Raw genomic sequence first — 11,862 nt, 5'->3', positions numbered from 1 at the left:
ATGGATGGGCATGCTGTTCTTGGGAGTGCGCTGTGTTCTTTCGGGGTCCAGGTGTAGAATTGTGGGAGGTCTGATTTCATGAGCAACGATTCTAGGTCAACCCATCTTCTAGTTTATGGCGGGGTATGCCATAAGGCTATTTGCGTCATTTGGGCCAGTAGGTAGTAAAAGTGCAAGTGGGGTTATTCCAGGCCGCCTCTCGTCTTGGGGCAGTAGAGTATATTGCGGGACACTCTGTGTCTCTTGTTTTGCCAAATGAATCGGTCGATTGCCCGTTGCAACGGGATGAGGCCATGTTTTGTAATGGGGTGAAAGCTCATGTAATTTAATTTAAAAAATAAATAAAAATATGAAAAAAAAAATACATGTTTTTGACTTTTACTTGAAAAAATCTTTTACTCATCTACAAAAGCTAATGGAAAAAAAAAACTGCTAAATAGATTCTAAATTTTGTCCTGAGTTTAAAAATACCCAGTGTTTACCTGCTTTTTTTTTGCAAGTTATAGGGCTATAAGTACAAGTAGGATATTGCGGTTGCAAAACATACAGTTTTAAAATGTATCAATAGTGACATTGTAACACTATTATCTGTCATAAATCTCTGAATCACAACCCACATGTACATATTTTTTTTTAAAGTAGACAACCCAGGGTATTTAATATGGGGTATGTCCAGTCTTTTTTAGTAGCCACTTGGTCACAAACACTGACCAAAGTTAGCGTTCATATTTGTTTGTGAAAAAAGTAAAAAACGTAATTGAACGCAAATTTTGGACAGTGTTTGTGACTAAGTGGCTACAAAAAAAAGACTGGACATACCCCATTTGCAATACATTGGGTTGTATTCTTTTGCAAATGGTATGCCATCATGGGGGTAATTCTCATTCCTTTGGCAGTGCTGGCATGGAGTCTCTATGTCCCAGTGTGGCTGCGCGTGCAATCGCTGGGGTCCAGTGGGGCTGCTGAGCGGCTGGCAGAGAGGGAGCAGTGATTTCCCTGCTCGGCTCCCTTGCCTCTTAGTGATGTCAGAGTGATGTTATACTCCGGCTCTTGCATCACTGCTATGCGCGCGAGGGAGCAGAACAGGGAGATTATTGCCCACAGCTCCATCGCCGGCTGCGGCCATTTTGCTTTTAGAAATCTTGGCGGAACCCCATTTGTGGAACACCAATGGGAAACGCTGCTATAGTGTAAGGATTATAAAGTTACACTAAAGTTCCCTTGCGCCCCCCCATCCATGATGGAATGGGATATAAAAATTTTTTTTTAAAAAAGACAAAACACCTTTCTGTACTCACCCAATTCCAGCACTGATCTCCCTTGGTCACCCGACAGAGGGGGAAGGGGGGAAACTAATTCCCATGTGCGGCAAGCGCATTAGACCCTCCCCAAAGGAAAGCATTGTATAAATACTTTCCTATGGGGATTTAACGGACGCTGGATATCCTCATGCAAAGCTTGAGGGTGTCCAGCGTCATAAAGGCGACGAAAAGTTGCTAAACAAGCAGGAAGTGCCCCTAATGGCAGTCTTAATGAAGCAATGTAATTATTGCAGTTTCAAAAAACTGCAAGGATATACATTGCAGGACTAAGTAGGACAGGAACATTGCACCCGACAACTTTAATGAGCTGAAGTGGTCTGGGTGCCTATAGTGACCCTCTAAGAACCACTGTATTAGAGTAACACTCAAAGTCTGTATAATGGTGATAGCAACAGCTCTGGAAAGGGAGTAATTGCACACATAGAATTGTATTTAATTTATTACATAATTTTAATCACTTAAAGAACAGGTTCGCTTCAACCTTAGATCAAGCCATGAGGATTAGAACAGATACCGTGATCTGATTGGAATAGGAAATAAAATTTAGCAGGAAAAGAATTGGAAATTAAGCTAATTCCATGCATATAATTTGGTGGAAGTGAAAAAAATTGCAATAGAGATATAAATCCCAATGTTTTTTAGGGCACTACATGACATTTCCTTTAGAATCCTAGTCTAACAACAAGTATATTTGTAATACACGATTGGATAATTTTGGACTCCGTTGGCACACAAAAAGTCTATCCTTTTACAAATGCCTAAATTGACTGACCATGCAAGGTGCTGATGAACATGCATTGATATGTTCTCTCAATAAGTGCCAAGCCAATTCCATTATACATAAGCATTTCCATTAATATAGTATTTATTTTAACCATAATCTTCGTACAGTGTGTGTTTTTTTGGGGGGGGGCGGGGGGCTCTGGGAAAAAACAACCAATAATTGTATGAAACCAGATTGCATTGGATTGTTTCCATAGTTGGTGGATAATTGATGATCTTTTTGCACTATATACCAAACAGCAAACATATGCTGTCCAATTGTTTTAATCAAACATAACAAATGTGACTATTCATAAACACAAATTTGATTAACTTAGACGTAATTAATGTGGTCGAGATATTTTAAAAATTATCTCACCGCAGTTATCAAACCCATCTGAAAACAGCAGGGACCCATTTGGCTCAGTCCAGCTCCATATTGTGGTCGTGTCTGAGTTTATACCAGAGGTCCACAGCAATAATACTCGGACTAATAGGTCTTTATATTACATTAAATGTGTTTATAAACAGTTGATAATTGTTCACGTTCTAAACTACTTTTTAGTTTCATAGATTGTTCTTAGTAAGTCACCTAAAATGTCTCATAACAGTCCCATCCCCACTCACACCCCAAGTGCCCCTCTTTGACCATTTAAAATGTTGGGAGTGACTTCACACTTTAATGGCCATTGGAGTAATATTAAAAAAATAAAAACATCCAGTTATTCAAATGTGCATAGGGACTTGGGATAGTGAGCAGGTAACACTTTTTTGTTATTCTATCAGTTGTGCGAATGCAGGGTCCCCCCATCCATGTTAACCATGGTATGCATACCCTCAGGTATGTTTTAGCCTATTTAAAAATGGTAAAATGTAGTAAGATGTTTTCTCTAAATGAGTAAGATAATGACTCGTCAAACAGCAAGTTTAAAAGAACTATATTTGTTTTGCATAGTTAAAGTAGTCAGTTATTATTAGCGGTCTAAGATGCATTCCCTTTATTGGGGGGGGGGGGAAGATCTATGTTCAAATTATTACCAGTTAAGGGTTGAATGAAGTACAAAAAAAATAGCAAGTGCACAACAAAACTAGTTTTAGCTGTAATCTGACAGATTTGCAAACAAGAGAATGCCTTTATGCAATAAATAGATTACCATTTAATAGATAAAATAATAATTTAATGCATCCTGAGATTGCTTCTACTTAATGTGTTAATTGCATTATTGCCATCAAAAACAGATTTAGAAAGAAAGAAATAACATTTTCAGCATGAAAGAAATAGTATTTTTGCATTACTACTAACTGCAGTATTTGTTTTAATTGTATTTGTTTTTATAACATTGGGTCATTTACCCACAGTATAGTTAGAATTAAGTGGGTTAATATATTCTACTTAATATAAAAATACAAGTCTGTCTTTGGGTATGAAACATACAGTAACTAAAACATGTTCCTTACCAGAGGAGTATTCAAGAGTTTTTATAATGCAGTGGTAGCTAAATATCCTGGTAGTGAGAACAAACAATTATTTTGTAATAAGCACTTGTTGAGGTTATTTAAACAAAAGAGGGTGTTGACAAGAAACATGTTTCATTCACATGTTCATTTCACCTCCATAGGAGATGCAATTGCCTGCAAGCACATCTTGATGAAAATATAGTTTTGCAGAAATAAAAGAACATAACGTTGCCAAAAAATGTGGCGATAATTCAGTATTCAACATGGATGGAGACACAGGACAGACAACCAACTATGTAAAACCAAAGAAACTTCTAACGGAAAAACAACTTCCTGTCTTTAAAGTTTAGACTTTACATACACTTAAAAAAAATGGCTCATGTTAGCAGTAAGTGTAATTGTCTTCACTAGAGTTAAGTGAAGTAAATTATTATGAACAATTGTGGTCCAAGAGTAAGCAACGTTTCTAAAAAAACAAACCATATTTTTTTCTAAATCTTGCATATAATTAAGGACTAACACGAGAGAAAAAATATATCCAGTAGGCAAATAGCATTAGGTTTAGGCACATGCTTATAATATCAATGTTTTCTGGCCCAGTGTTGTACTGAAAAAAAAAAAAAGATGCATTCAAGCATCAAGAATAACAAAATTACTACAGTATTGCACAATATAGCAGGGTTAAAGATTAATTCCTAGACTGATGCCATGCGAACCCTACTAGAGCCAGTAATGAGATTGCTTAGTCCATTGTGAACCTGAGCTTGAACAGGGCCATATTCTACCCGTTCTCCATCTACAGTAATTATCCCCTTTCGTGTTAGAGGCTCTAAACGGAAAGCTCGAACAGGGACATGAACAAGGTATGGACACTCCATCTCTATGTGGTTACCTTTTTCCATGGCTAGGAAAAGGCGCACAAGGGCTGCCCGAGATATACCCGCTTTCACATAGAAAAGGTGTATTAAACCATCATTAAAGGAGGAAAACGGTGCTGTAAATAAGTCTGCTCCCAAATGACTCTGATAAATTGCCAGTACCAATACAAAATCCTCTTCCACTGTTACCCAGGTCTTCGGTATTGGTTGCTCCAATGCAGGAACAAGGTCATCCTTGGGTCCATTTACTTGATGGTGGATTGTACGTTCCATCTCCCTGTGCAGTGTGCTATCTTGTTGTGAAGAGTCAGACACAGAGTCAAATGGAAAGCTAGAAGAATTCAAGGCTGTTGGAGAGCCTGGAGAAGGTGTTTCAAAACTGGGTAACTCGTTGGTGTCAAGAGAAGCAGAGCTGCGCTTATACATAACATTGCGTTCTTCACAGAGGCCCATATCTGAAACAGTACGGTGCAACTGAGAGCGCTGGAACGGAACAAGACTTCCATTAGGAGCCAAGGTGATACTTCTACAAATCGGACGGTGTGCATCTAGCACAGGTAAATAAGAGAGACGGCCTTTATAGGTTCGCAGTGAAGCCACCCTTACCATAGTCCCTACTGTAAAACGAGCAGAGCCCATGTGTCTGTACTTCTCACTTTCTATGTCCACATCAGAAATGAAACCCCAAGCAACACTTAGGAAAGAGAAAGAACGGATTCCAGAGCAGGTTGTTACTGACACAAGGTCCATAGGCATAACTGTACCACGGCAAAGCAGTAAGATACAGTTAAGTAGCAGCTCAGACCCCATTGCCTGTTCAAACCTGAAAATAAAAATACAAAATAATTAAAGAATATGAATAATAAATACAATTGCAGTACTCTCAACTATAAATATGTTCTGTTCATGAGGAGTGTCCAAAGAAGTGTAGATCACTGCAGAGCCATAGTACATGATCTCCAGAACAAAACTAGATTTAGACTCTAAAACAACTATTCCCTCATTACAGTAAATTGTTGATAGGACAGAAGCAAACAAAACTGGAGTCAGTAGGATGCAAACAAAGTGGTCCTATTTGTGATGGTATAGCCCCCATTTGTTTTCTAGACTTTTATTATTAATATTTTTTTTAAAGCAGTCAAGCATCTTGCAGCCAAATACATTATTTTGACTGTTTTACCCTGCATTGTAGTTGATCGCTCCAGCCAAGGCATTTCCTGAGCCACAAGGAAGAATTCCAATTGGCATTTTTATTGCATCTTCCCAATCAGAGCGCTCCATCAAACCATTAATAACCTAACCAGAGAGAGCAAAAATGTGCAGATTAAAAATAAACCACAAACAATTATATTGAGGCAGAATTTGTATTGCATTAAACATTTGCATGTTACAGAGAGGGAAAAAAAATAATAAAAAAACAAGAATTTATGGAGCTATTAAATGCAAACCACAAAATGTTAGTTTATCTATAAACCCGATCATAACAACTGAACAATATTAAAGGTTGAAGTGAAAAATATATTTACGACAGGTATTAAAGTCCATCCACATTTGTAGATTCCTCTAACGGAGAAAAAAAAATGCATGGAGTCTAATGCTCTCCAGATACAGAGATAATGTGCTTTGCTGCAGGAATTGTAACTATACTTAGGGCAGCATCATTAGCAGCCCAGAACAAGGGTTCTATGCTTCTAATGCCAATTCTTTGCATGAAAGGTGTCAGTCATTAACATGACTACCATGTTTGCAACACTTGATCATTGGCGCATGGCCTCTCTCCGAGGCACCCATAGTACTCACTCTGCCCTGCATCTAAAATGTTTCTCTGCCTGCAGTGAAAGGGGAGCAACATCCCTGATGTCAGATTGGACTGCAGGAAATATTTGGCCTTACAGGTGAGAGAGTCGGTTCCAGCAAAGGCTACTTCAACCAAAAACAGTGTTTGATTAAAACAGTTTTGGTTGGAATAACCATTAACAGAGCAGTCTAGCAATCATAACCTCTACATCTCATTGTTGCGGGCTGAGTGCAGCTATTCTGGACACTGCCCTCCAGGTTTGTGTCAAACTATAAATGGGTCTTTTTTGGCATAAAAAAGCCAGCCATTCTCCAGCTGTTTGGGTAATGGGGAGGTGAGCTAGCACAAGGCTAGTGCCTTGCCTAGCATATAATTGCAGTCCAAGGCAAAGATAATGTAGAATTTATCAGTGTGACAGACCACTGTCCCTGGGTTTTATATTTTCTCTCTTATTTTATCGGTTTGTTCAGCAATCCTAATTTTCCCTATGAATACCCTGTGACTATGGCCCCTTTAATGTTGAGAGACCCTATTTGTGCCTATTTGGACTCTGGACAATAGCACTTCTAACAGTACACTTGGCGGAGGCTATCTTATTTGGTCGAAGTGCTCAGCTGTGTTTTGTCGTCGAGTTCATGGAACTCAAATCGGACACGCGATGGCACGAACACCGCTGAAAAGTTACCTTCCAGGAAACTTCGACAAGTCGAACGGCGCGAACAAGGGACACACATTGACTATGTTCATTCGGTAATTCGAACAGATATTCGACTGTTGGAAATATACCAGTCAAAATGGGACTTCAACAAAATTCCTGAACCCCTGCTCTGATCTGGGTGATTTTTAGATATGTTGTTCACCCAGATCAGAGCTATCAGGGGATCAGGGACATTTAGGGGAATGTGTTGTATTTTAGGGTGCTTGTGCCTATTTTATAAAAATGTGTTTTTTTTTCTGCCTTAGGTTAATTAACCGCTTAACCCCTTAAGACCGCAGGACGTTCTATGCCGTCCTTAATTGGCCGGCTCTAAACGCCGCAGGACGGCATAGAACGTCCTGGGCGGTCTTGCCTCCCACGTGGCCGGCGGCACATGGCCGCTGCAGATCGCGGTCGGGGGGCATGCCTGGCCCCCCAGGCAGCCCCCCTGTGCCTGGGGACCGCGGTCTGCAGCTTCCGATCGCAGTGACAGGCTGTCACTGCGATCGGTATTTACCATGCGTCAGCCGATTTTAAAATCGGCTGACACATGGAGCCGCGGCATTTTCCCGCTGCAGATCGCGGTCGGTGGACATGCCTGGCCCCCCAGGCAGTCCCCCTGCGGTCAGTGACCGCGATCTGCAGAGTATGATCGCAGTGAGAGGCTGTCTCTGCGATCTGAATGCAGAGACAGCCTGTCACTGCGATCAGAGTTACTATGTGTCAGCCTATGGGCTGACACGTGAAACTACAGGCAGGATCCCCCTGCAGATCGCGGTGGGGGGCATGCCTGGCCACCCAGGCACTCCCCCTGTGGCCAATTACCGTGATCTGCAGGAGGTGATCACAGTGACAGCCAGTCACTGTGATCACTAGTCCTGTGTGTCAGCCAGTGATGTAAAATCACTGGCTGACACTGTCTCTGCCCCTCTCCTCCCCTCTTAACCCCTTAAAGTTAAAAATAAATAAAAATAAATTAAAGTTACAAATAAAATATACTTAGATCAAATATATATATTACACACACACACACACACACACACACACACACACAGACACCAAGTGTATTTTAATATTTATATATATAATTATATATAAAATCCGAATGCCCCGCACTCAATTTAACCGGTCTTGTTAGATGCCTTGGTGCAACAGCTCCAGCCACTCCATATATTCCCGAAAGAGTGCACTCAAAGGACTTGAATAAATTTCAAATAGATACTTTAATGAAGTATTATATTACAAGAAAATACGGATCGACATTTCAGTCCCAACAGACTTTTATCAAGACAATTTTCTAACGTGCAGGCAATGGTTAAATACACAACAGTGCATACTGATTGGAGAGTGAAAACTGAAATCGAGGTTCTGTGATGTCATCAATGACGTGAACAGATTCAAAAAACGTAATGTGATTGTATTAACCCCTGTGAGGGAGGGGGAGGCTAGATTGAGTGATGCTCAAAGATTGAGTTAAAGTAACAGCCATAAAAATACCGATATATATATACAGAGGATTATTTACAAAGAACTATTTACAAGCCACGGATAGTAGTCAATGGAGAAGAGGCAGATAAGGACAGCAGGACCTGCTGAGAAACCAACAAGCAAAAAACACATACATAGATCATGAAATAAACATGTTGAAATAAAAATGTTCGTATGCGAGTCCTAACCCCCCTTACCTCTTACAAAGGAGGCCCCTTAACTCACCAGAGACAGTATTGAAAAATTGACACATTAGTATATTGGTACTTGCTCAAAATACATGCTAAAAGTACGTATAACAAAGCATATGGTATAGCATGGTATACACGTACTCTGATTCAAACATTCGTAGTTTCATAATTTCATAATACGATAGCACTAGAAAGCAGACAGCATCTATACTATGGAGCTAATAACTGCAGACAATGTAACCAAAAATTGAACAATTGAAAAACTAAAAGTTCATTCACCGTCTCGGAATGAAACAGTATAACAGATTCTTCTCATTAAGTCCGTGCGGAGACATAGTCCCCAGTGTGTGGATCCAATACGCTTCTCTCTTCAGAAGCTGGTTGTCCCGATTACCCCCCCTAGGAGATAGAGGTACATGGTCTATACCCATGAAGCGGAGTGATGGTAGGGTATGTTCTGCTTCTAAGAAATGTCTAGCCACCGGGGTAGTGGCCGAGCCACTAAGTATTGCTAATCGAATAGCTGATCGATGTCCTCTCATCCGTTCTCTAAGATCATTAGAGGTTTTTCCAATATATATCAAACCACACGGACATATGATCCGATAAACAACATGAGTCGTAGTACAAGTTATCCTATGGCGAATTTTGTATATGTTTCCCGTTCTTGGATGAGGAAACGATTTCCCTGGTATCATATTATTACATGCCATACAGTTTAAACACCGAAAACATCCCAGATTTTTATTGGGTATCTGTTCCTGTATACGGGTAAATTGATCCGTGTGTACCAAAAAGTTCCTCAAGTTTTTACCTTTCTTATAACTCATCACAGGGGGTTGCCTGAATTGAGTAGGGAGAGAGGGATCTTTCTTCAAGGTCTCCCAGTTGGCTCGTATTACAGAAGCCACCTCCTGGGACTGGGTGTGTAGTATCTGAGGGAAGATGAATCTATCCCCTGTTCCCACACTCGATGTCTGGTTCATCCTTGGTTCCTTTGCTTTGGATAGTGCCGTCTGTATAGAGTATTTGGAGTACCCTCTTTCAAGGAACTTCTCAGACATATTCAGTATCTGCGCCTCCGCATTCTTTGGGTCTGAATTGTTCCGTATTACCCTAGAAAACTGTGCCACAGGTAATGAGTTTTTCAAGCTCTGGGGGTGAAAACTAGTGGCATGTAAGATCGTATTCCGATCTGTCGGTTTTGAAAAGAGAGTGTATCCCAGTTTGTTGTTGTCAACGTAGATACGTAAATCCAAGAAATCGATTTGTTGATCATTCAATTGGTATGTAAATTTAATCGGTGATACATGATTATTTAATTCTTCTACCATCCGATGCAGTTTTGGTTGTCCTCCTGTCCAAATAATCAAAATATCGTTAATAAAACGAAAGTATTTCTGTATGTACTGGCCGTAAACTTGCAAGATATTTTCTGTTTCGTATTTGTGCATATATGCGTTAGCATACATAGGGGCCATAGGTGCCCCCATCGACGTGCCAGTCCGCTGTATGTAGAACTTGGATTCAAACCTAAAGTAATTCAATTTCAGACAAAGTTCCAGCAACTCCATCAGATAGTCAATAGGTGGTGTCATTTTGTCATTGTGCAGCTGTAAGACTTCTTTCATGGCTTGTATGCCGTCTTCATGCGGTATCACCGTGTAAAGACTACTCACATCGAGGGTTACTAAAGTAATACCCTCCTCAGGTAAGGTAAAGGTTTTAAGATGTTCAATTACATCTTTAGTATCTTTCACGCAGGTAGGTAATGCAATTACCGGTGCTTTGAATTTTAAATCCAACCATTTACCAATCGGCTCTAGGAGGCCACCTATGGCAGAGACTATTGGACGTCCTGGTGGCTTACTGAGGTTTTTATGGACTTTAGGTAATGTATAAATGATGGGGCATCTTGGGCTCGTTTCCCATAGGTATTCAAATTCCGTGCTGGTCAGATAGCCTGCTTCTAATCCTCTTCGTAATGTATTGTAGATAGTGCGGCTAAAATTAATTACGGGGTCCTTCACAGAGATTTGATATACTTGTTCATCTGATAGTTGTCGAAGGATCTCAGCTCTGTAGTCATCATACTGCATAATCACAAGTGCACCCCCTTTGTCTGCTGGACGTATGGATATAGACATGTCACTAGCTAGTGTGTTCAAAGCCATTCTTTCCATTCTGGAAATATTCGAAGTTCCTTTCTTATCTTGGTGTAAAAGTCTAGTGCTGTCTGTCTTGAGGTTCTGCGAAAACACTTTCAATGAAGCACTAGTAGATGGGGGGGTCGAATGTACTGCGGAGTCGTAGAGTATCACTCGGATTAATGATGGCAGGTTGAGATTTAAAATACTCAGCTAAGCGGAGTTTCCGTGTGAACTTAAATTGGTCAACCTCCCATTCAAATTCATTGGTCCCTAATGTAGGGATAAAAGACAGTCCTTTAGATAGTAATGCAGTTTCTGTTTTTGTGAGTACCCTGTTTGACAAGTTAATGATCGGATGATCTATTGTCTTCTCGGGGGTCGCCCTCTGACTCCAGTGCCTTTTCCCCTTCTGGCCCCTCCTGGTGGTGTATCGATAGGATGCGGGCGATCTATAATTCCTGTATCTCTGGTTGAAGATTCTCGGGTGAGGCCCAGACCTGGGTCTAAAAAAGTGCTACTTGAATCACTGCGGTACACTTGGTGTTTCTTAGATGAGTCACTCAGTTCAGACTCAGACACTGATTCCCCTGCATCGGATGGTAGAAGAATTAAATAATCATGTATCACCGATTAAATTTACATACCAATTGAATGATCAACAAATCGATTTCTTGGATTTACGTATCTACGTTGACAACAACAAACTGGGATACACTCTCTTTTCAAAACCGACAGATCGGAATACGATCTTACATGCCACTAGTTTTCACCCCCAGAGCTTGAAAAACTCATTACCTGTGGCACAGTTTTCTAGGGTAATACGGAACAATTCAGACCCAAAGAATGCGGAGGCGCAGATACTGAATATGTCTGAGAAGTTCCTTGAAAGAGGGTACTCCAAATACTCTATACAGACGGCACTATCCAAAGCAAAGGAACCAAGGACGAACCAGACATCGAGTGTGGGAACAGGGGATTGATTCATCTTCCCTCAGATACTACACACCCAGTCCCAGGAGGTGGCTTCTGTAATACGAGCCAACTGGGAGACCTTGAAGAAAGATCCCTCTCTCCCTACTCAATTCAGGCAACCCCCTGTGATGAGTTATAAGAAAGGT

The 11,862-nt window shown here is 40.6% G+C and overlaps 1 protein-coding gene across 2 annotated transcripts in view; it reads right to left on the bottom strand.

Annotated features, from left to right (window-relative positions):
- Nucleotides 1-3,047: 3,047 nt before the first annotated feature.
- The window catches only part of SPHK2 (sphingosine kinase 2), a 58,373-nt gene continuing 49,558 nt past the window's right edge, over nucleotides 3,048-11,862 (bottom strand). For both annotated transcript variants that reach the window (XM_063436430.1, XM_063436429.1), the window contains exons 5-6: nucleotides 5,601-5,716; nucleotides 3,048-5,243 (exon numbers count right to left, since the gene is read on the bottom strand). In XM_063436430.1, coding sequence (XP_063292500.1) covers nucleotides 4,238-5,243; nucleotides 5,601-5,716 — 1,122 coding nt within the window. In that variant the 3' untranslated portion in view covers nucleotides 3,048-4,237. The remainder of the gene's footprint in view (nucleotides 5,244-5,600; nucleotides 5,717-11,862) is intronic.

Source organism: Pelobates fuscus, chromosome 11 (assembly GCF_036172605.1).
Source record: "Pelobates fuscus isolate aPelFus1 chromosome 11, aPelFus1.pri, whole genome shotgun sequence".
NCBI lineage: Eukaryota > Metazoa > Chordata > Amphibia > Anura > Pelobatidae > Pelobates > Pelobates fuscus.
This window is presented reverse-complemented; position numbering and strand designations above follow the sequence as displayed.